The following is a 25,072-nucleotide window of genomic DNA, read 5'->3' as shown; positions in this document are numbered from 1 at the left end:
ATGAGTAGTACGAAAACCCCAATCACGGCATATATAATATTCCATGACTTCTTCTTTACCGCCATCGATTCCTATTGGCCTGACTCTTCATGAAGCCGAAATTGCGCCCATGAAGCTAACCAAAATGCGCCCAATTCGGTCTATTCAATTTGATTCCAAAATGTATTCCAATAATTTTGTATGCCTAAAAAGTTATCCAAAAACCGAACTATTGATTCCAAAAAAAAATTTAATATAATTTTCGATTATTGAGGCATTGCACACTTTGTTAAAAAAGAGTCTGAATATTTAATTATTATGAGACAGCTGTGGAAGATACATTTTATAATGTTAATTAATTATCAATCATTTTTAATGCTACCTTGAGAGATTCGCCTACAAAACTTTATAAAACTTAAAATAATTTCGAGTTGGAATTTCAAATATATATAATAAATTCAATAATAAAACAATTTAATAAAATGAAATAAGTAAAGCATGTTATAACTACAATAAAATATTTATATAGGTATATATTTTTCTAAAATCTAAAAAATTTAAGCGAACATGCATGTAGATATTTTACAATTCGGCTTCCAATAAATATTTTCTATAATTTATTAATATTTTTAGCGACATTTGTTTATATAAATTACAGTTTTATGGAAATTAAACTGTAGCTTATATAATAAAATTTAATAATTAATATAATACAATTTATGAGCTTCGGATAAGTTGATGAGATTTGAAGGCTGTTAGCTCACAAATTTCTACAAACTTAAAAATTCACTTGATAATATAATTACATATAGATATTATACATATACATAAGTATATACGCACTTTCTGGCAGCCCCCAGTCGAACCCCATTGATGGCATTCGAGGTGTTTGTCATTCGCATTTGCTGCTGCAGTTTTCCGCCGACGCCGACGCCGCAGCGCGCACACATGAGCCGAGGCCAGAGCGTGGCCAATGTTAAGACCCATCCCCGATTCCAGAGTTGGCAACAGGTTACGAGCAATGCGCCGGCGTTGCGGCGCGGTCGCGTCGTCGCAGTGACAGCAACAGCGGCAGCGGCAGCGGCAGAGCAGCCGAGCGACAGCCAAGTGCTTAAGGAATGGTAAACGTTACCTGTGCACCTCAGTCCAAGGTGAGCGCTCGTGCTGTTCGGTTTGGTTTCTTTTGGCTTGGCTACACGCACTCAAATACACACACAGAAACACACATATATATGTGTATGTATATATACATATATATAGAGAGATATAGAGATATATTGCCGCGTTGTTCCACTCCTCCTCACTGAAAGACCAAAGACGGCTGAGCTTGAAATTGAAATTCTTTTGTGTTCCCTGGCCCTGAATCGTGTGCGCTCGCTCTGTTACGTGTTTCGATCAAGTGCGGTGCAGAAAGCAAATAAAATTTGTATACTCAAAAAAAGTTAAAAAAAATAATAAAGAAAACATAAAAAAAAAAAACACCAACAAAAGGAGAAAAAAAACGTTAACAAGAATCATCGCTGCTGCCAAGTACAGCAGGCCAACAAACACACAAACAAACAACCAAACACACAGTTTAAAAATGGAATACCGGTGCTTAAGTAGAAGTTCTGTCAAAGTAAGTGACCCCAATAAGCCAACCAACCAACAAAAAAATCACACCAAGATTTATCTTAGCCTTAATGCTCGACCTGAAGATGCTCTGCAGTTAGCTCAGATCAATTGTGATGTAGGCAACAAAAAATATATATTTGAGATATGAGCTATAAAATATGAGATAAACAAACCCAATTAATTTGTGAGGTATAAGAATATTATATTGCATACAAAATCCTTTGAATTTAGACAGCTTGACTTAAGGATGCGCCTTTAGAAAAAAGTGCTCGGAATTTGTAGTTAAGAGATGAGTATGCTCTTCTGCTTATATAGATGTCATTTTAGAAAGAAATATAATCATTATAAATATGTGAAACAAAAGCAATTCATATTCAACGGAAATTAATGAAAAGTCCTTTAGGCTTACGCTGATGGATCTTAAGATACGCTAAAATAGAGAAAAGTGCTCTGAAATTTGTTGTTAAGATATTTATGGAGAGGCTCACATTGATCGATCTTAGCTTGAGAAAATTTTTGTTATGTAAGTTGTCTATAGATTTTATAGAGAGTTTTAAATAAATGGTATGTCTAATGAGCAAATGAAATGATTATATGTTTGTAAATCTGGATAAAAGAAAATTTAAATAGAGTTTGGTGTTAAGAGAACAAAAATAATATCTGCACATTGTTACTAAGAGAATAAATTCCTGAATTCCTAAATTATCCAAGCAATTTGTTTTTAATCGTTTAAGAACTAATAAACTGTACTCTGTCAATATTTATTTTGAGAAGAATACAAATTAAGATTTCTGTGGATTTTACTGCTCTACTAGAGTATATTCTGTGAGCAGATCTTTGTTCGGAATCTCTAGCTACTGTAATATTCACTTAAATAATATTCTGTTCAAGCCTTTTACATTTTCTCTACTTTAACACGCGTTTACATACGATCTCTTAAATTAGTGTATATAATATATATACTCTATTTATTTACATGCATTATTAAATTAGCTTTTCACTCTCAGCGTGTTTGATGAGCTGCTCCAACTTGTTAATTAGCTTTGTCCATACCATTTGGTTGCTTAACAGAGTACAGGGTATAAAGAGCGACACCAGCCAATGAAGCGCCCACAAGGAAGCTTCGTCTCAGCTAAGCTGAAGCTCTCCAGCTGCTGCTGCTGTTGTCTCTCTGGCTCTGGCTCTGGCTTCGGCACTGACTCTTTGCATTGAACTTGGCATTGTTCTCAGTTCAGTTGGCGCTGTCGTCGTCGTGTCTGTATTCCTTATGACGCTGCAAACCAGTATGCCATTAAACTCTGCACTTATATATATGTACATATATCTAGACATACGAGCGCACATACATGTATATATATTTAAGTGCACTCCTCTGTATGTGTGTGTGTGTGCTGCCCAACCCAACTGACTGCAGAGAGTCGCCCAACCAACGCCTTGGTGGTCCAATAAAGATTAAGTGAATTTTTTGTTTTTGTGGGCTTGGCTGCAGTCGTCTAGTCTGTGGCCCGGACTCGGGCAGGAATTTGCAGCTGGAGCAGAATAGCCAAAGCCACACACACGACCTATTTCTGTGGCCAGCCAATCACTTGCTAAAATTATCACCTTTCTTTGACTTTCTTTTTGCTGCTTCGCGCTGTTCGCGGTCTTAACGAATTTTTAATGAATTTGCCTTGCTTGAATATAACTTTTACTAGCTGCCTGTATTATTTTTTGTTTCTTCTTCTTTTTGCATTTTTTTGTACGTTTTGTAACTCGTGTCACGTTCACAACGTGCATTTATGGCCATTCCATGAATAGATTTTACCACAATTGCCAAATGCGGAAGCGATTCAAAAGAGCTGAAGCTAAGGCTAAGCAGAGTTTTTGGATCTTTTGCTCAAATTGTGACCTAGTACTATGTAAGGAAAATTTATGGGCTTAACAAAAGACATGGTCGAAAAAAAAAAAAAAATATATATATATATATATATATATATATATATATAATATAGATACATTTAAATTAGAGAGTTTTTATGAAAAGATGAGATATAAAGAAGAATTTAACAATAAATGATACGATAAAATTAGTTTTTAATATGCATATAAATAATTTGATTTAAATTGATTTTTAATCTCTATTGGACTATTTTTAGCCAAGGGGAAATGTTCAAACTTGATATAAAGATAAAAGACAACAATAGAAAACAAGTAAGAACGTTGCAGTCGGGCGTTACCGACTGCGGAATACTCATTCACATCCCATCAACAATTTAGTAGTTAAGTTTCGTTCTAATACTGTAGAATATACAGGTTTTTCCGATTTGCCACGCCCCAACTGGGCGTAGACACCTCATTTTTGGTCAGTTTTTAGAAAGAGATAACGTTACCCTAACTGCAAAGTTTGAATGCTTACCCTAAAAAAATGTGAAAATTACAGGGTATTTTTCGATATGCCACGCCCCTAAAGAGGCGTAAAAATTATTTTTGGGGAATCGATAGAGGAGGCTACCAGTAACTCAACTATCCAAATTTGAAGCTTCTAGCTATTATACTTTAGGAGATATAAACTTTTGCGGTTTGCCACGCCCCCTGTGGGCGGACATATATCCGACAAAACTTTTTGGTCTTGGGTGATCAGTCCGAGTATATATACAAAATTTGAGGTCTCTGCCATCAATAGTGTCCAAAATATAGGAGAATTTAAAAAATCACTATATCTTCAGGTCCGATTTGCCACGCCCCCAACGGGCGTAGACTTATAATTTATCTTCAGACTTTATAGAATCATACCATTAGCTGACGTGCAAAATTTCAGCATTCTAGGTTTACAACTTTAGGAGATACAGTTTTATCCGATTTGCCACGCCCCCAATGGGCGTAGATATATCCGCCATAGCTCGTGATCTTGGGTGGTCAACGCGGACCTACATACCAAGTTTCAGCTTTCTAGCTCTTCAACAAACATGATTTCTGGTATATCGGAAAATGCATTTTCCGATTTGCCACGCCCCTAGTGGGCGGATCGGGAAAATTTTAACACTTTATAAATCGGAGATATACACGAGTATGTGTTCCAAATTTCAAGTCTCTAGCTTCAATAGCGCCGAAATAGATTGCGTTCATACGGACAGACGGACAGACGGACAGACGGACAGACGGACAGACGGACAGACGGACAGACGGACGGACAGCAAGACGGACATTGCACAAAACCAATATACTGATTCACTTTCGTGAATGAGTATAATTATAATTTGTGTTAAAAATATGCTCTACACCACTTCATTCATTTAAATGGATAAACTTTATTTATTACTTTGCTTCATTCACAAATTAAGTGAATAGACTTTACCTCTAGCAAAATAAACAATTTACCTCAATATATGTACATACTCGTGCCTAATACCCACTTTACCCATATCGCATCGCATATCATTTGCCAATCCCATTTGTTTGGACTTAAAACGTGCTCGGTTAGAAGCCGTGCTGAAGATGATTCAAAATAAATTCCCAGACTGATTCAATGAGCCGCTAGCAGTTGGCCCAAAGCAAAATACAAAGTTTGTTGTTGTTGTTGTTGTTCTTTTCATTCGTTTCGTTTTTTTGAAAAGTAGGCTAAACATATTCATACTTTGATTTTTATGGAGTCCCGTGATTGTTTTTTTTCATCTTCTTCTTCTTCTCTTTGGATGGCTGTGCTTCGGGCCGGTCTTTTCATACACACGTACACACACATACATATGTATGTATACATATATGCCCTTCGGAGCGTGAAAATCTCATTCATGCGTGCCTCTGATCTTTGTTGTTCTTGTTCTTCTACCTTGAGTGTGACGAAGATGAACCCAACCTTAAAAAACGATTTGAATATTTGCAAAACGGTGAAGAATTAAAAGAAAAAACTGTAAAACAAAGAAGATAATTCTGTTTCTGGGTCACAATGCTGTCATTGTGTTCATTCTGTGTGCAAATCTATGTGTATATAGTTCCAGTCAGATAGGATAAATACAGAATATTTGTGAAAATTCCCAGTATTTCCAGAAATGTGTGTTAATTGGCATATTTAATGTAGCGCCAAGAACTAACAGTACTTCTAGCTTGCCCCTTAATTGATGAGACGTGTTTGCCTCAAGCATAGCTACACATAAACAGCTTCTGCTTCTTTCTCTTTGACGTAGTGAAATCCAAATTCCTGAACAAAACAAAATTGTAATAATAATGTATAGTAAAATAAAGCGTAATGAGTAAAAGTGTCAGCGACTGTAGCTAATTATTATTATTGTTATTGTTATCATTATTATTTCGGTTCTACTTGGGCACGGCGAAATTTTTGTTTTATTTGCTCTTAACCTCGTTTCCACGCGCGATCGCTAACAGCCGACAGCCGACAGCGGATAGCTGCGGCTGCTTCTTCTTCTTCTTTAGCTGGACAATGGCTAAGATACGCACACTGCATGCGAAGTAGCCCAAAATGAAAGCTGTTGTTGTCATCGTGTGGGAGGCAGCAGAAGGAGTGAGATAGGGAGAGAGAAAGAGAGAGAAACAGCAAACAGCAAGCCGCTGCCATTGCACTTGTCTCTGTCTTTCCCTGTCACACCAATTGCTAGCTGCTTCTAACTGTGCTTACAGCTACGCAGCTGTTGTTGTTGTGGTTGCTGAGTCTGAGAAAACGTGCTTTGCATGCCTGGCGAGCGAAAAAAAAAACCGCATTGAAAGTTTTGTCGCTTGGGGTTATCACGTCAAAGCGTAGAATCTCGTGTTTTTGTCTTGCCAGCTGCAGGTAAACTACAAAAACAACAACAACAACCCAGCCTAATGGGCAAACGGTTAAAAAATGCATAGAAAGGCTGAGAACTGCCCAAGTTGCGAGCACTGCATTTGATTTATCGTCTCTGTAATCGATTAAAGTGTTGGGCAGCCTGTTTGATGGAATCTGTGTTAGTAATTCATCGATCCTGCACGAGTTGTTTTGGTCAGAAAACAACAAAGGCCTTGAAAACTGTGCCATGCTAGACAAAACAAACAAATAGCAATTTATTTCATTTTAAAGAGACTTCCATTGAGAACATGGAATGGAGCAGCTGCTGGCAGCGCTTATCAATAAACCAGTTTCAAGTTGTTTGCTATTTGTTTGCTGTCAGTAATCTGTCGTCGCCCCATTGCTCTGGCTATGCTATGCTTTCAAGAGCCAATTTTCACTACAGCGCTATGAAGCTTAGAGCCAGAGCAGAGCGCCTCATATTCTTGTCTGGGGCAATTTGTGCTTTGTGTTAGAAATAAATATTATTTATTAAATGTTTATGCTTTTCCAAAAGCTTGCAGCTAATAGGCGAAGATCCCAAGCGTGCGACATGTGAGTGAGTGATTGAGCCATACAGAGAGAAGAGCGAGAGAGAGAGACAGATGAATGTAGGTCGTTAACCTCAATATAACGGCACCTTATATGTACGTATGTAAGAGCTCTCATACGTATAGGATGTTTGTATGTGTATGCACGTGTGTGTGTGTGTGTATGTGTGTTTGCATGTGTGTGCTCTTGATAGTTTTTGCTGTTTCTTTTGCTGTAGTTTTAATTCTTATTCTTTCTAGCCTGCCAGCCTGCTCGCCTTGTCTTTGCTTTTTATTTGTTATTATGCGTTAAGTCACCAACAACAACAATAGCAAAACATTTAGTGCGTTGCCGCTGCTACTTTGAAAATATTATTGTAGTTTTTGCTGTTGTTATGTAACCGTCGCTAATGACTGCGCATTAGTCCGAAATGTTGAAATTGTCGCCGTGAGCGCCTTCAATGGGTTTTTGATTAATGCATGATTTTACAATTTCTAACCCAATTATAGCTGAAGCGAGATGGACTGAAAAAAGCAGCTTATCATAATTATTATAATTATTTGCATGTTTTTTTTCTCCTCTCGTCTCCTCTCATTTTTTTTTTTTGTCCAGTCATTGGCGCGACAATTTCAATGAACTCCAAATATGACAGTTACAAAAAAAGAAACAAGAAAAATAAAAACTAAATAAGAGCTGCCACTCATCGGAGCTCCTTTCTTTTCCCAAAGCTGGCAACGCGATGGCCATCGAATGAAATGCCCATGCGATTGCCTAAATGTGAAATTAGTTTAATTTAGAGGCGGGACTAGGTATGTGTTTATTATGATTATTAAACGAAATTGTTAGGGGACCGTCGTCCGTCTGTCCACTCTTCGCTCGAAAAACAGAAAGTTTAAAACCGGCATTGACAATGGCGCCTTTAATGACAGAATTTGACAAAAGGGCCAGAGACCCAGAGTTCAGGTGAGAGTGCTGTAAAACCTGTGCAACAGCAACGGGAACAACAACAATAGATGCGACGACTTCATTAATTTCTTGTAATGAATGTGAAAAGAATTAAATAATAGAATTTCGCTTTCGTTTACTTCCCACCACGCGAAGAGACACACGCAATGGGCTTTATAATGAATCAAGCCAAAAGCATTTCGTCAAATGTGCAATTGAAAAGAAAGTTTAGTTTTATTTTGTTTTTCTTTGTAATTTTATTATTATTATTATTTTTTTTTTGGTATGTGTGCTTTCGCACGCAATAGAAATCCAAAGCAAGCCGACGATCACATATCATAAAAGCCATGTTTTAAATCAATTTAAAAATACCTTCGCATTGACATTGCAATTATTCGCATATAAAAATAAACATCAATTGTAGCCGAGGACAATGCACGTTACAACGGCGATAGTCGATTGCCGATGTTCGATTGTCGGCTTGAGCTTATTATCTTCTTTTTTCCAGCGTAACATACGTGAAATGATTTCTCAGCAGGCAGCTCATTTCATTTTTTTTTTTTTTTAGTTAAAAGCAAATTATGTACTGCTGCAATTTGATTCAATGGAAACTGGTTTTTCGGCAGTGGCCTCTTGGCTTTTATTTTTTTTTTTTTTGGTCAGGCCAACACTTGATCAACAAAATCTGCACAGAGAAAGTGAAAGAAAATACCAAAAAAAAAAAAAAAAAAAAGTAAAAAAAAAAAATCAAAACAAGCCAACGATACATAAAAGCTACGAGAAGTGGTAATAAAAAGTTCAGACCGTATTAGAAGCCAACTTTGCATGTTGTTGAAAAATGTATTAACATTTTTCACGTTGTTGTTGCTGTTGCTGCTGTGGTTGTTGTTGTTGTGGTCTGCCTTGCTCTGTGTGTGCTGTCGGCCGCGCCAATTGGAATTTCTTCTTTTGTTTTTACTTTCACGTATGGATATGGGGGCGATTGCGGTTACCATGATTATTTATGAATTCTACTAATTTGCCTAGCGAGCGCGGCTACATAAGTTGAAGCGGGTCAAGACTGCCATTGCCTGACTTCGTTTTTGAGAGAGAGAAAAGAAATTTTTTTTTTTTTTTTTTTTTTTTTTTTTTTATTGCGGCTTGAGGAATGCCAGTTAGAAAACTTTTTGATTTAAATCGCTGGACATTTGAGTTGTCTTTTTATTTTTATTTTATTTTATTTTGTCTATAAGATATAAACCTAAATACATTAGAATAATACAAGTACTAAATACATCATAAAAATGCAAAAACACAGCGAGTTTTTGTATTGCTAATAGAAATACTAAATTAGCCATTATAATATGTAAATACTAAATAAATATACCAACCATAATTGATGACTTTTAAATTGATTTTTTGTATATTGTCTTTATAAAATATCAACCTACAAAGTTTTTAAAGAGTTTAAGATAATCTTAAAATACTCGATTAAATTATTAATATTATATTATATTAATATATGCTGTACAGGGTATTTCGAGGTTGATCACCCGATTTTAATTGCTCTAATTCCTCATGACACAGCAATTTTTTGCCTGTCGCTTGTTGGCTAGATCGCTGTAACCGTTATAAGTACAGGCTAGTCTCTTAACCATATCGATAACATATTAAATATGCATTCATATGTATTTTTCTACTCTCTCGCTCTATCTCTTGACAGCATCTAACGGCACTCTGCGTCATCAGCATTGCACTCACCTGCGCCAATGCGGCGCTGTGGCCCAGCTTTAGCAGCGGCAGCAGCAGCAGCAAAGCGGACGATGCGCCGCCCAGTAAATGCGTCGGCGCGCGTGGTCTGAAATATTTATCTGGTGATGCGTTGACAGATTCACTAGACTGCCTGGGTCCCAATAATGCGCCATATCCAAGGTATTTACACATATACATACATATGTATATACAACAAAAAGTGTGTGTGTGTGTGTGTGTGAGTTGAGTGTGTCATTCATTGACAACTCATTACGCTTCGGTCACAATGCAAAACTTTCTTTTCTAACGCCTCTGCCTATCGCTTTGCTTCGTCTATCGATTGCAGCGCGGCCGTTGCGCGTACATTCTCCAATTGGAACGGAAATTCGCGACGTGGACGTCAAAGTAAATTGCCCAGCACATTGGATCCAGCAATAACCACGAGTGCACTGTTGAGGGCCTACGATGAGGTAAACAATGAGGCTATCGGAAGCAGTCGTTATGGTAAGTCGGTCAGCCGCAAATCAGCTAATGCTAATGGTTGTGTGGCCGCCATTGATTGAATGACTGACTGGCTGATTGATTGATTGTTTGACTCTCTTTTGCTGCAGGTCGCTCGCTAAAGAACGCATCGCCGGCACAACAGTGCAAGAGCGACACGCCAGCGCGACTCTGCAAGACGCGCTACAACACAACTGCACCCATGTATGGCGTTAGCTTGACCTCTGGTCAGCCCGTGACAATTGTACAAAAATTTCCCGATCTTCTGCAACAGGTGGTCTTCGAGGTGTGCGAGTGAGTATTAAAATTGCAAATATTTACTTTTTAAAGCCGTATTTTGGCGCTCCATTAAATCAAAGTATATGTCAAGCGCTGCCAGACTGTTGATTTGTATTTAATTGCATTTATCACAATAAATTAATTAAACCAGCTTTTGGGAAAGCCCTTAGCGTCTAAGGTGAAATATTTGCATATGTAGCGTTGCCAGACTAATGAGCTTTATTTATTCAAATTAACGTCAAGCTAATTTGCTGAAATGACAGTTTAAATTTTTGCACAAACTAATTAACATTTAAAAGCTGAAATTTATTATGATAAATGAACAATGAAACTTTTGGAATTTTTCGTATTTTTGCATATATATATATATATATATATATATAAAGCTAAATTACATTAAGAAATAAGATTAATATTGCTTCATTTTTCTGCAGATCCTCTGAATGCGATGTGGTGCGTGGCGAATGCACGCAAACGTATGTGCCTTATTTATTCCTGGTCATACCCCTTGGACCAGTGACGCTCACTGGCCAGGATTATGTGCTCGTTGAGAGCGGTTGTGTGTGCAAACCGAAATATTCGACGGGCGCTGCTCAAGAGCCGAACATGATACCGTAAGTGGGATGGAGAGTGTACTTGACACTGGTATACAACAGCAACCAAAAGAACTGAGCGAGTTTATGGGGATGGAGCAGCTAAATTTACTTAAATTTGGAATTATTTTTTGTAGCAAAATCGTATTTTCAATGGTTTTTATATGCTTTTCGTTTGTCTCTCTTCATACACATAATGCTGTTAGAATGAAATAGGCTTTTGCTCGAAAAATAATACTTAAATTAAGTTTTAAATTAAAATAATTCGAATAAATTATTTAAAATTACAATGAAGAAACTTCCTCGGCAGATTAATTTATTTTATTTGTGCTAAAAAGAAAAGATAATAAGAGACAAATGATGCAAAACACGTAGTTTAAACGGCATAAACAGATTTAGTTCATAATTACATATAATAAATTAATTATAACAAGCCTTTTTAACGTTTTGTTAACATTTATGTGTATGTACTAATTTTAAATTAAATAAATTATTTAAATAAACAATTTAATTGAAATAGATTTGATATCATTCGATAAGCGCAGTCAAATATCTTTAACGGTCTACTTTTTGAACTGCAATTTAATGGCAAATCGAGTGCGATACATTTATCCTATACAAGGTGAGTTTCTGCGGTGAAGTATCGCTTGCGCATCAAAGTCACCACTATCGATACGATGTAGCGCAAAGTGCATGCGCTGCCGCTACAACTATCGCTCATCACTCTGCCTGCCGTGTATCGTTTTGCTTCGTCTCAGCACTAGCTACACGCATAAATTTTTAGCGAAAATTTAGAAAACGAGCAAACAGAAGCTAAAAAAAGTGCAGCGAGTGTAAATTGGCATACAGTTTAACAATTACATTGTGTAATTACACTGATTGCATAGTTATTTTCGTGCATTTAGCGCCGCATACTTAATCGCCCCGCACTCGCACTAACACACACGCGCTGAGTGTTTTGTGTGTGTGTGTGTGTGTGCCCGTGTGTACATGTGCATGTGTGTGTATAGGTGACAATTTTGTTGCGTGGTGCCGGGTTACAGTTAAATATTACAGAATTTTTGTTGATTTGCGAGCGCGCGCATATAACTGTGGCATGAAATAAAAACAACGCCATTTAGCCGGCACAGTTAAAATCATTTAACGCTAGCGTGTGTGCAACTGATTTCAGCCTCAAAATGATGTTCACGGTACGTTGTTGTTACGCCTTATGTTCGTTTATTCCAAGGGGTGCTTCAATTGCGCTGCCCAACAAACAATCGATAAACGGCGCTGCAAAACTGCAAGCCACAAGAGAAAAAGAGAGCAAAGATAAATTGAGAGAGTACCTACATATTTTCATGATCAGCAATGCTTTATGCTGAGCTTTAGCAAACAATGCTTACGCTCTTCTTTATTTGTCTCTTTTATTCGCAAGAATTAATTTATCATTAAGTGTGGAATTCATTGGAATATGCGAAATAAATGCGAACATAATATGGCATTTATTGAAAATTGCACTCAAATAAAATATATATTTTGTATTTTATTTATTTTCATTTTTGTTTTTGTTTTGGGTTTTTTTATTGTTATTTTCAGGGCACCAATCAGCAGCAGGACACGCGCTTCAGCGACAAGGAAAAGAAGCTGATGAAGCAAATGAAATTCGGTGATTGCCTCAATAAGCGTGTTGACATGTCGAAAGTTAAGCTCGATGTGCTGCGCCCTTGGATAAGTAAAAAAATCACTGACATTCTGCACATTGAGGATGATGTCGTTGTTGAGTTTGTTTACAATCAGCTGGAGGAGGAGAAATATCCGTGTCCCAAAAAAATGCAAATCAACATGACCGGCTTCCTCAACGGCCGAAATGCCCGCCAATTTATGGGCGAGCTGTGGGCGCTTCTGCTCTCCGCTCAGGAGAGTGACAGCGGAATTCCTGCAGAGTTTATACAGCAGAAGAAGGATGAGATACTCAAGCGTGAGGAGGAGCAGCAGCAACAGCAAAAGCAGCGCCAGCAACAGCAGCGTCAGCGTGATCTCTCACGCTCTCGTTCACGCTCCAGATCCCCATCGCGCTCACGGGATAAGCCGCGACGCCACGACAGATCCAAATCGCGCTCCCGCAGTCGTTCGAACTCCAAAATGGCAGCAGCCTCCAATAACGGCGGCATTCCTGCGGTGCCCATCAACAGTGCTGCCCGCGAGGCGGCCGCAAATGCAGCTGCTCGCCTACGCAAACGCGGTGGTGGTGGTGCTGGAGGAGGCGGCGGCTCACCCAGTGCAACGGGAGGCGGAAGCGGCGGCGGTGGGACAGCAGGAGCTGCAGCAGGCTCAGCGACAGGTGGCAGCGGTGGACGTGCTACATCGCGAGAACGTCGTGGTAGTCGCCGGCGCTCACATTCCCGCTCTCGTTCCAACCGCTCGCCGCAACGAGCAGCCTCCACAGACGCTGGAGGCGCTGCTGTCAAGACTTTAAATGGACGCCACTCGGTCCAGAAATCATCGCCAGCCCTTGCATCCAAATCCAAAACAAAGGCCAAATCGCGCTCACGTTCACGCTCGCGTTCAACGCGCAGTCGCTCCAGGTAGATAAGCTCAATGAAGGCCAGATGAGAGGTGTTGATAGACATAGGAAGTGGGAGTTCTGGAGTAATAGATTGTTTCCAGTACAGAACACATGTTTATAAATATTTATATGTAATATAGTCGTTCCTTAATAAGAAAATGTTTTCCACCTATGCAATTGTCATCATCGCTAGACTTAGTTCTCAAGATCTAAATGAGCATTTGTATATAGAATGAGCAATTGTATATATAGAACCTATGTCAATCAACAACTAGATCTAAATATTGTCTTGACAATTAATAATTCTAAACCATGAATTATGTTGGATAAAATGCTTAGTAAAACCATATAGATGCACGGGATCTAACCGTGATTTTCGTGTATTAACATCATCACAATTTGTACTTTTTTGAAACAATGATGATAAGACATTGATTCCTTGATTTCTTCATTTGTTATCAGTAACCCTATATTATCTCAGATAAATAATATTCAGAGAGCTCTCAAGACGTTTTAGTATATCAACATCTCGGCAATGTCTAAGTATTTGATACGATAATTATAATAGCTTTACACCTTTATATCAAAATCTAAAATCATCTTCCTTGAAGCTACATATATTTATATTTACTTAATTCCTTTACAGATCCCGAAGCGGAGGCAAAGGCTCGCCAAAGGCACGTTCTCGTTCGCGCAGCTCCTCGCGCTCCTCGGCGCGCAGCAATCGGCGTCGTCGCAGCTCGCGTTCGCGTGCCAGCAGCATTTCGCTGTCGCCGGAACGCCAACAGGATCAACAGTTTGAGCATCGACGCAACAAGAACAGCGTGCAGAATAAGCGACAATATCGCAGCAATCGTGATGATTCCGCCAGCTCCATTGAGCGAGGCGATGGACGTGCCAGGCAATTCGGTGGCGGTGACAGAGGTGGGGGTGGCAGACGACCGCCGCCACATGGCAGACGCTTCTCGCCGCGCGGACGCAGTCCCATGCGCCAGGATAATGGCGGTGATAGACGTTTTCAGCGCTCCAATTCGCGTCGTCGTTCGCGCTCCCGCATGTTATCCAGATCGCCGATGCGCTACTCCAGATCACCCAGGCGGTAAGAATATATTTTAATAAATATGTGTTAATAAATGTTTGTTTGATAGTAACGAGATAGTAGATAATATCGTTCAGGATTAAGAGATTACTTCTGTTATTTTAATATGTTTAGCCTATAGATGATATTTTATGTATGTCTAAGTATACATAGGTCTGAGTTCTGTTAATTACTAAATTTAATAGGAACTATTGACTGAAACCCAAATAATTTTAGCCGTAAAAAAAAAGAACCATTGGATAAAATTCCATATTTAAATCAAAGATTTACGAGCATATAAAAGAATGTGTATGTATATATTTTTACCATTTTATACTTCCTCTGATAGAGGAAGAGAAGATGATAGCATAAATCTAAATCATAGGGATATTATAGTCTTAATTGTCCCAAAATGCTTTTAGGATTGCTCTAATTCTTTTCAACTATTGTTTTATTTATTTATTATTTAAACGTTTGCTTTACCATTTTATATATAATTTATACAAGCGTTCTTCAATCAATTAATTAGTTTAGGAATTATAGATGACATTTCATGTATTACAGTTAGCATAGGCTGGTATAACTGGACTTGTCACTCGTCTGTCTCCTGTCAGTTGTCAGTTGTCTCAATTGTCTGCAGACATCGATACTTTGCAGTCGATGTAATCGATGCTAGCTGTCTCTTAGTTGCTGTCATATCTATCTAGACTCTTCTCGATTTATATTGAGAGTAAAGTTGACTAAATGCCATTTTTTTCGCATCATCGTTACAACAGATTTAATAATCGCCGACGTTCGCCGCCGATGCATTTCCGCGGTGGCGGAGGCGGTGGAGGAGGAGGAGGCGGTGGTGGTCGTGGTGGCGGCGGTGGAGGTGGTGGCAGAGGTGGCGGCGGCAACCACCGAAATATGTGGCAGCAGCAATACCGTGGCGGCAGTCCCAATCAGCGGGGCGGCGGCGGTGGACGGATCCACTGGCAGGCCAGGCACAATAGTCCCAATGGCGGGCGGCGCTTCGATCGGCGTCAGTCGCCGCCGGGTGGTGGTGGTCAGCGTCGTTATTCGCGGGATCGCCGCCAGTCACCCGGACCGGGCGGTCCACAGCAGCAGCAGGGACAACAGTTCCGTAAGCAGTTCTCGCCTGGACGTCGCTTCGATCGGCGTGGCTCGCCGCAGGGCAACTACAATCGCTGGGATCAGAATCATCCCGATCAGCGCCAGGCCATGCGCAGTCAACAGCAGCAGCCGCAGCGCATGCGTCGCTCCAGCTCGGGCAGCGCCAGTCCCGTTGCTGCACGCCGCCAGCCGCAGCGCAGCGTCAGTCCATTGGCCAGGAATCGTAGTCGTAGCCGCAGTCGCTCCAGCGGCCGACCCTCGAAGCGCAGTCGCAGCCGCAGTCGCTCCAACTCGCGACCTCAGCAGCGACGTCGTCCCAGTCCCGCAGCAGCAGCGCGTCGTTCCGTTGAGTTTACCGGGCCGACTGTCAACACCATTGATCTCTGTCGTGAAGAGCCGCCGCAGCCTCTGGAGCAGCATCTAGAACAGCAGCCGCCGCAGCGCAAATTCGAGTCACAGCAGCCAGCGCAGCTCCAGCCACCGGCCGCGCGGTCGCAGTCAGCGCGGCGCAGCTTAGCCAGCCTCTCGCGCACACCATCGCCGTTCCTTAAGTCGCACGAGCGCAACGCTGCCGCAGCACCAAAGAAGGCACGCGACAACAGCCAGAGCAGCAGCTCGGACAGCAGCGCCGATGATAGCGACGACAGCGAGGATGAGCGGCGGACGACGAAGAAGCAGCAGCAGCGCCAACGGTCGCGTCGTTCGACCCATAGCGGCAAAAGCAGCTCAAAGGCAGCAAAAGCTTCGGCGGCCGAGCCGAGTAAAAGCTCTAGCAGCAAGGCCAAGGCCAAGTCGCGCAGCTCGGGCAGCAGCAGCAGCAGCGAGCGCAGCGACGACGACGATGACGACAGCAGCGATGAGCGCCACAAGAAGTTGCAGCTGAAGCGCAGAGAGGAAACGACTGCTAGCCGAAGTGAACGGGAGAGGGAGAGGGAGAAGGATAAGGAGAAAGAGAAGCGTCGCAGCGGCGACAAGAAAGTACGGCGCAGCGCGTCCAGCGAGGAGAGAGTGCCGACAGAGAAGCAGCGAAGCTTGGACAGAAGTCGCAAGCGAAGTCATAAGAAATCCCGAAGAGATGGCAGCGCCGGCAGCGACTCGGAATACGAACGTTTGCCTAAAAAGAAACGCAAGAAGTCAAAGAAAGCGGCCGATAGCAGCGACAGCGATTCGGCCTCTGAGGACGAGTCGACGTCGAAGAAGCGTAAACATAAGAAACATAAGAAGCACAGCAAGAAGAGCAAGAAGCATAAGAAGCATAAGCGAAAGAGCAGCAGCAGTGCCAAGCATAGGCAGGAGAGCAGCTCGCAGAGCAGCGGCGACGAGGATGATGAGCAAGCGCATGCTACGATGAGGGGTGCAGGCAAACGGAACGGTAAACTTCCGTTGATGATAACTGGCGGCCCTGGCATCAATGAGGATCTGGAGAAGCAGCTGCGCGAGCGTGCGCTCAAATCAATGAAAAAGTTGGACTGAGCAACGGCAACACCTACATCATCATCAACAGCAACAAACGGCTACGAAATAGCTGAAGAGGAAGCAGAAAGCAATTGATTAAATATATAATATAATTGAGAAAAGGAATGAAGCTCTAACAAATTGCGCTCCCTCATTGCAGTTAAATGCGACAAGCGACACACAGACTTTTGGACGAACAGATGCGTAGCCATTTAAACACTAACGTAACATTCATATTTACCATACATTAATATTTCTAACAACTTATTTCATACTTTTAAGTCACATTGCGCGTCGAACCTAATACAACAAAAATCCGAATTCGTGCATGCTAAATACAATTTGTATTATGTACAAAAATGCAAGAAATTTCTCAACACAAACCATATAAAAAGAAACTTTAATAACAAATAAAAGGCCATTGTGCTTTACTCAAAAAAAAAAAAAAAAAAAATCCCTATAAAAATTCATGAATCGAACTTCAGAATAAAGTTTGGTTAGGCATGTTGCTACAGTTGGCAATAATGTTTGCTTAGAACACTACCGTTTAATGTCTAAGTAGGTTTTACAGATTATAATTAATGATACATAAAACGAAACTTGCGTGCGTTTGAGAGCATTATTAAAGTAATAAATATATAAAAAAAAAAAGGAAACATAAACACATGTAAAAGATACGTTTCGGCATTTTAAATTCCAAAATACTTGGCGCGCTCTGTGCAACCCTTAAGATACTATTATTTGACACTACTCTTTTACGCTACTATGGTCACACTCAAAGTACTTAATCTGGCAACGCTTCACGCAGCTGTCAAATGCACTGACAGCGCGTCAACTTCCTTTCCTTTTTTACGTATCGTACGAGATGGTAAGGCTAAAAATATAAATGCAATTTAAATACACTGCCATCGACGCGTAATACAAACAAAAATGCCGTGAAATATAAAATAAATTACGCTATAAACTGTACAATTGTTGAATATGTGAGCATTTGTGTGCAAGTGCGTGATTTTCAATAAGAAAAACTATGCGTTTTTGTTTGTTGTTGCAGTCGTTTGCTTGGGAGTAATGCTAAATGATAATTAATTGGTAATTGTCTGACATTTGTTTCTCTAGGCTCGTGGACCTAAGAAACATTTGAAGCGTTTAGCCGCACCCAAGGCATGGATGTTGGACAAATTGGGCGGTGTTTTCGCCCCACGTCCATCGACCGGTCCACACAAGCTGCGCGAGTCGCTGCCTCTGTTGATCTTCCTGAGAAACCGTCTCAAGTACGCTCTGAACGGCGCTGAGGTGACCAAAATTGTCATGCAGCGTCTGATCAAGGTTGACGGCAAGGTGCGCACTGATCCCACCTACCCCGCCGGCTTCATGGGTAAGTTGTAATACATATTCAGTTTCAATGTAAAGTGGAATAATGTTTGTTTATCGCTTAGATGTCATCACCATCGAGAAGACTGGTGAGTTCTTCCGTCTGGTCTACGATGTGAAGGGCCGTTTCACCATCCATCGCATCTCCGCCGAGGAGGCAAAGGTGAGTTAACATTCAATTAGGATAATCGTTCGATGGGCTACATCGAAGACCATTTAGTGTTTCTCCGTACGCCAATTGGTTCAAAATGAAGCCCAAAGCAATTTTTGATACGACGGTCTCTGATCTTGAGCATTCTCCAGCCGTTTCAGTAACTTTTACGTGCAATTACAAATTAACTAAACAGAAAATGAATGAATGAATGAATTTATGTGTATTTAACTGTAATTCTATGTTAATGCAATATTCATCTCTCTTTCTGCAGTACAAGCTGTGCAAGGTGCGCAAGACACAATTGGGCGCCAAGGGTGTGCCTTTCCTGGTTACACACGATGGCCGCACCATCCGCTATCCCGATCCTCTGATACATGCCAACGATACCGTGCAGGTTGACATTGCCACCGGCAAGATCACCGACTACATCAAGTTCGATTCGGGTATGTTCTGGTCATGAAATGTTACTTCCTTGTCTTGGCTGGTTCGAAGACCACAAAACGCTTTCCAACAAGTTGCGTGGTTCAAATACAAAGCCAAAAGCAATTTTTGATACGACGGTCTCTGATCTTGAGCATTCTCCAGCCATTTCAGTAACTTTTACGTGCAATTACAAAGTTCTTTAAACTATTTTTTATCATCGATAGACAATAATATACATCTTCTTCGCAGGCAACCTTTGCATGATCACTGGAGGTAGGAATTTGGGACGTGTCGGCTCTGTGGTTAACCGTGAGCGTCATCCCGGCTCCTTCGATATCGTGCACATTAAGGATTCGCAGGGCCATGTGTTTGCCACTCGTTTGACCAACGTCTTCATCATTGGCAAGGGCAACAAGCCTTACATCTCGCTGCCAAAGGGCAAGGGTGTTAAGCTGAGCATCTCGGAGGAGCGCGACAAGCGTTTGGCCGCCAAGACCCACTAAAAACCATTAAATGCCAGCTGGACAGAGCAGCAGCAGCGGATTTGGGGAGAAGAGTAAATAGGATTTTTACTTTTTAGCATAACTCTGTACGTTAAAGCTACGGAATTACAAAAACAACGTAAAGAAAAAGTATTTGTTGTCTTTTTAATGATGCATTGGAACATGTATGAAAAGATCACAATGTACATTAAACATATAACATTAACAAATTGAAACAAGCCGCCAACTCCGAAGTTTCTCATGAGAGGTATAAGCTATTGTTATCGATATGTGTTGTTTGTTGAGCTGGAGTCAAAAATAAGATGGGCCATAACAAACGTTTTCCCAGTCTCCACAGGAATGCATTAGAAGGGATTGAGAATATTTTAAGGAATGCCCATAATTTTAAAGAGATGGTAAATTTCGCGCGCTGGTTTCCTGCGGCTATCAAAGTTCAGTGCTGTCAAATGCTCAACGTGTTTATAGGGCTGCAAAGTATCGATAAATGACTAATCACTATCGGATTATCGATAGCAAGTTTTTGTCTTTGTGTGTAATGCAGTGAAAGGCTTGCGCACTGGGCAAAAATTAGTTAAAAAGAAACTGGAAATCAACTCGCCCACTGAAGTAAATCATAGGTAATTTATACTAATAATTGGAAGCCATATAGCTGCTGCTGTTGTCCACAGGCAAAAACAAGCACTAAGCTGTCGGTGTGTGTGCGTGTAGATGTTTGTGATTGTATGTGCTTACACACACATCTACATAGCAACACGCATTGAGAAACATATGTACATGCCCTCATATATATGGGGATATGTATGTTTGTAAGCCTGTTGGTCATATGTTAGCATGTCTGATAAACTCTGCTGAAGTGAATCATTTGTTTGGCTCCAGCTCTAGTTTGTTTGTTTGTGTAATGCGAAGCGCATTAGTTTGTAGATAGTTGCGGTAGCTAAACTCGAACACTCTACATTCGCAGACAGTCGCGTCATAGAACCCAACGAGCACGCACCACCCACAAATTATATTAAAAAAAAAAAAGAAAACAAGAGCGGAACACCAAAGACAGATTTTTGACCGACCCTTGAAGCCATCACACACTCTCACACACACATCGAACATCGATACTCGCACACACACACATACATAGTAAAGCAGTGAGCAGAGCCGAATTACTATGGCGCAGCCATTGAACAATCCATCGAGCAGCACGCATCGTGATTATGGTGCCATATCCAGTGCCACGCCCGAGGTCAGCTTTGCCGCTGGCTCCAATTCGGGTAATGCCGGCTTTAGTCCAACCGAGTTTGTGTCGCTCAGTGAGGATATTGGCCACAATATCACATCAATCAATACGAGCACCAAGCAGCTGGAGAAGCAGCTGAAGCTGATTGCCACCTCCAAGGATTTGTCTGCGCTGCTAGAGAAGATCCACAGCATTAATACCAAGACCAATGCCCGGGTACAGACGACCAGTCAGGATTTGGAACGGCTACAGGCGGTACTACGTCATGGCGATCGTCAGCAAAAGCTGCAGCTGGAGAAGCTAACAGACGAATTTCAGGATGTGCTCATGAAATATTCCAACCAGCAGAAGTGCATCTCGGAGACCACGCGACGGAGCTATCAAGTGGCCGCTCAGGCCGAACGAGAGGCTGACATGACCGCCAGAACGGAGCTTTTGCAGCAGCAGCGACAGGAGCAAGCCGGCCTGGAGAGGCAGCACGATATGCTCGTCGAGCGTCAGCGCCAAGTGGAACAAATCGAGTCGGATATACTCGATGTGAATGTTATTATGAACAAGCTGAGCACCTACGTAGCAGAGCAAGGAGATGCAGTGGGTGAGTAATTGTCCAAATTAAAAATCCCTGGTCAAAACAATGAATTTATTGATATCACGCTATTGATAAGGGGAAAACAAACCAGCATATCGATTGCCAAAATTTTTAATAGTTTCGATAACAAATTCAGGTATCGATTGCCGAAATTTAAATTTGCACCAATTCAAATTAAAAGTATGTTAAGTGATCGTTTTACCCTCATCATACCATAAAGTAAACGAAACTAATAATTTATATAAAAACTGATTTCCTTTCATACAGAAATATTAATAAAGATAACCTTTTCATAATACAGATACGTTGGAACAGCTCATGGATCGTACTGCCGCTAACGTGGAGGAGGGCCGTACTGAGCTTCAAAAGGCAGCAGCTAGTCGTAATAGCTACCGCCGTAAGATATTGATACTTTTAGTGATTGCTGTGATAATAGGATTAATTGTAACTGGCATTATAGTCAGTAAATTGAGTTAATTGTTTTATATACATGTATACACTCACACTTACACACACACACACATACCCTTCTACATACATACACATAAATTAATTAAAAAGTTTTGTAAAACTATTTTTATAAAAAATAAGGCATTAATCACAAAGTGAGTAAAAGGCGCGCGCCAAGCGGGCAAAGACAAAACAAATACAAAACCGCAAAGCAAATTCAATAAAAATACGAGTTTAAATCCGAAACGCGTTATAGATCGTAGTTATGTGTATGAAACAAACAAAAATGAAAGAAAATTATAATTTAAAAAATATATAAATATATATGTGAAAGAAACCATTTAAAATTTAATGATAACACAATAACAAATTACAAAATATTCAACGCTTTTAAATGTTAAATTATTTCCTGTTAAACAAAAGCAAAAAACAAAAATGAAACCATAACAAAAATATCAAAACAATAATTTGCGTTTTGAATTTGTTTCCTCGTAGTTAAGCAAGTTAAGCAAATAATATATGTTGAGTAAACTCGGTTAATTGCTTTTCGGTCTATATGCTTAAGATATTAAACGATCAATTTATATAATCTGATTTGATTTTATGTACACATTCAATTAACCAAAGCTAATTAACTCGTTGTTGTCCGAATATAAATAAAAAATGGGAAAATTAAATAAAATAAATCTAAGTGTGGAGCAGTTTTATTTTAAATTCCGTAACAGCTGGCAAGTGCTAGAGTAATGTTAAATAACATAAGAAATCAGTTACTCAATTTTGCGTTCACATAAACGATAATTATCGTTGCACCGCCACAAACTATCGACCATCAGCTGTGAACGGCTTATCAATCCACGTGTTTAGTTTGTGAATTCATTTTTTAGTTTACATTGAATTTAATAATATTAAAATGCCACAAGGTAAATTTAAAAAGGCAAAGTTGCCTGCAGCTATACAGAACAAGAAAAAGCAGCAGAAACAGGCAGCTTTCACACGCAGATCAAGTGAGTAATTGATTTTGGCAACAGGCTAAATTGCTTTTGAGACTCAATTCCTCGTTATTGCTTATAGATGCTCCCATACAACCAAAGAAGGGCAAATTCAATGAGACGCAGAAAATCAAGGCTGTTATTTCCAAATCAGTTAACAAGAGTGTCGAAAGTGAACTGCGTTTGCGTGCACATGAAGGCTACATTCAGCTCAGCAAAGCCCAGGAAGCGGTTGCCAAACATCATGCGACGCAAGCCGCTGCAGCGGCTGCTGCTAGCACGGACGAATAGTACATGTAAATGATATTGGGTATGTTTCACTTTTGTCCTTTAATGTAATACTAAATGTTGAAAATATTTTTATTGCTAAAAAGTGTATAAAGGTCTCCATGATGTTCGTAACTCCAATCGGCTCCTCTACTAAATATTGTTAAAGCGCATCTAGTTGCATATTGAGTATACTAATTGATCAGACCATGTTGGTAATGTTGTGGAATGTACAACTCGATGATGTTCTCTGCGTCTGATAGATCATGTTGGAATGTCTGGGCTCACACGTATAAAATGTGTTTGATGTTCAATGTCCTTAATACGTGATTGAAGTTCGAAGCATTTCAAAGCTATATAAAAGGCTCTATTATGTTTGCTCGCCTCATCTCCAGGCCGCTCGCTTATTTATGATTATGTTGGAATGCTCTTAAGGCATATCAAATGAGCACGGTGCTCTATGTACTTAAGAGATTATATTCGACTTCTTGGACCTTTCCAGCCATATATTAGCCATATATGACATTTAAAGACTTCATGCTCTATAAGCACAATTCTCTTTTTTAATAATTCTAAATGGATATCAAATATGAAAAAAAAAAAAAAAAAATGGATGCATCATCCGAACAGCATTGGCAGCGCCGAGTGCTGTTGTAATTGCAGGCTGAGTGCAGTTCATTTGCATGCTGTTGAATATGCAAAGGACACTTCAATTCTCGCAGCATAAAACTAAAAACGTAAAACGCTTCGAAAAAAAGCACCCAACCGTGTATCCAAACATCGCACCGCCAGGTGGGTTAACACCTGGCCGTCTATCGCAGGCGAGGCGAGGCTAGCGAACGCTCATTTGCATGCGATTTGTGTAGATGTGGGGTGCGGAAGCGGGTGTGGGCGTGTGGGTGCGTGGAGGCAACAGAATCAAAGTGCAATACGAATCAGCATAGAAAAACAAAGGCAACAAGCAATTGACAGCGGATTTTTCGCGTTATTCTGCCATGCGGGGAGCGGGCTAATTAAAAGCGCATCAAAAGCGCCGAAATTTGCATAGCAAACGAAACGGAACGTTGCAAAAAATTAAATAAAAATTTTTAGTTTTCACATTTTTCAGTTGCCAATTTCACATTTCGCATTTCGCATTTTCCATTTGACATTTTTACTTTTCACTTTCCTCGTTTCTCTCTTGCCCCGCCTCCCTCGCTTTGTTCATGCCAAACTTTACTTTCTTATTTTTTGACGAGTCCGAGGAGGGCGGCAGCAACACGCCCAATAAATGTCAGCGCACAGCAAAACTTTGTTGGCCAAACTATTTTTATAATTAAACAAACACAAACTAATTGCGATAAGTAGCAAAAATGACTTGGCAATTTGTGAAACATTCCTTCTGCTGCCGCCTGCGGCCCATAAATTATCCAAATGCCAAAGTTGTCCGTGTTCCGAGTGCCATGAGTTTTTGGCATGTGCCCTGGGCTATAGACGAGCCCTTCTTTCCGGCTTTAATCTGAATTGAGTCAAGTCTGATTGGAGGTCGTCTATGTGAAGGCATCAATAAGATGTGTCGATAGCACTTTGATGATGATCTGATGTGCAAGATTTGCTAATATTCTCTAATTTTTCCTTCTCTTTCTTACAGCTGGACCGCCTATCTATACCGATGCCATTCGGATCGTCGCACCTTATCACTTATAGATTAAGTTCTTGTATATAAACTATTATTGTTTGCTGGAGCAAGTTTTGCTCTACACAAATAAACATTTTTATAACTCTAATTATAAGTCATAAAATTTTAAAATAAATATTATATTAAGACTATGTGAATAATACCATTAATTGGAATACAATCATATGAAATGTATATGCGTATGATTGTATATACTTAAACATACAAACATACATTTATATAAACATTAATACGAGGACTGTTTAGGGGATATTGCAACTTCTTTCAGTT

At 40.2% G+C, this 25,072-nt stretch overlaps 5 protein-coding genes and 2 non-coding genes across 7 annotated transcripts; all 7 read left to right on the top strand.

Annotated features, from left to right (window-relative positions):
• Window positions 1–1,111: 1,111 nt before the first annotated feature.
• Window positions 1,112–11,464, top strand: LOC108613484 (uncharacterized). Its single transcript, XM_018006979.2, has 5 exons — window positions 1,112–1,597; window positions 9,552–9,760; window positions 9,927–10,084; window positions 10,192–10,375; window positions 10,795–11,464. Exons 1-5 carry the CDS (start codon window positions 1,562–1,564, stop codon window positions 10,976–10,978), a joined length of 771 nt encoding a protein of 256 aa, XP_017862468.1. The 5' UTR covers window positions 1,112–1,561; the 3' UTR covers window positions 10,979–11,464.
• Window positions 11,465–11,651: 187 nt separating this feature from the next.
• Srrm1 (Serine-arginine repetitive matrix 1) lies at window positions 11,652–17,827 on the top strand. Its single transcript, XM_018008316.2, has 4 exons — window positions 11,652–12,143; window positions 12,532–13,520; window positions 14,148–14,600; window positions 15,356–17,827. Exons 1-4 carry the CDS (start codon window positions 12,132–12,134, stop codon window positions 17,166–17,168), a joined length of 3,267 nt encoding a protein of 1,088 aa, XP_017863805.1. The 5' UTR covers window positions 11,652–12,131; the 3' UTR covers window positions 17,169–17,827.
• Window positions 17,828–17,875: 48 nt separating this feature from the next.
• RpS4 (ribosomal protein S4) lies at window positions 17,876–19,733 on the top strand. Its single transcript, XM_018008319.2, has 5 exons — window positions 17,876–18,018; window positions 18,267–18,525; window positions 18,587–18,684; window positions 18,947–19,118; window positions 19,348–19,733. The coding sequence occupies exons 1-5, from the start codon at window positions 18,016–18,018 to the stop codon at window positions 19,599–19,601; spliced, it is 786 nt and encodes a 261-aa protein (XP_017863808.1). The 5' UTR covers window positions 17,876–18,015; the 3' UTR covers window positions 19,602–19,733.
• LOC149269336 (small nucleolar RNA psi28S-3327) lies at window positions 18,715–18,857 on the top strand. Its single transcript, XR_016270151.1, has one exon. It is a non-coding gene; the product is annotated as a small nucleolar RNA psi28S-3327 (small nucleolar RNA).
• On the top strand, window positions 19,150–19,293 carry LOC149269335 (small nucleolar RNA psi28S-3327). Its single transcript, XR_016270152.1, has one exon. It is a non-coding gene; the product is annotated as a small nucleolar RNA psi28S-3327 (small nucleolar RNA).
• A 325-nt stretch (window positions 19,734–20,058) lies between the features above and the next one.
• Syx13 (syntaxin 13) lies at window positions 20,059–22,457 on the top strand. The gene is made up of 3 exons (XM_018012940.2): window positions 20,059–20,218; window positions 20,563–21,424; window positions 21,720–22,457. The coding sequence occupies exons 2-3, from the start codon at window positions 20,761–20,763 to the stop codon at window positions 21,893–21,895; spliced, it is 840 nt and encodes a 279-aa protein (XP_017868429.1). The 5' UTR covers window positions 20,059–20,218; window positions 20,563–20,760; the 3' UTR covers window positions 21,896–22,457.
• Window positions 22,458–22,676: 219 nt separating this feature from the next.
• On the top strand, window positions 22,677–24,890 carry LOC108617221 (uncharacterized). The gene is made up of 3 exons (XM_089469193.1): window positions 22,677–22,872; window positions 22,940–23,167; window positions 24,755–24,890. Exons 1-2 carry the CDS (start codon window positions 22,779–22,781, stop codon window positions 23,146–23,148), a joined length of 303 nt encoding a protein of 100 aa, XP_089325319.1. The 5' UTR covers window positions 22,677–22,778; the 3' UTR covers window positions 23,149–23,167; window positions 24,755–24,890.
• Window positions 24,891–25,072: the final 182 nt, after the last annotated feature.

The sequence above is a fragment of the Drosophila arizonae genome, chromosome 4, assembly GCF_054131065.1.
Source record: "Drosophila arizonae isolate 15081-1271.41 chromosome 4, UAZ_ARI_1.0, whole genome shotgun sequence".
Taxonomy (NCBI): domain Eukaryota; kingdom Metazoa; phylum Arthropoda; class Insecta; order Diptera; family Drosophilidae; genus Drosophila; species Drosophila arizonae.
The sequence above is the reverse complement of the archived record's forward strand: the minus strand, read 5'-3'. Positions and strand labels throughout refer to the sequence as shown.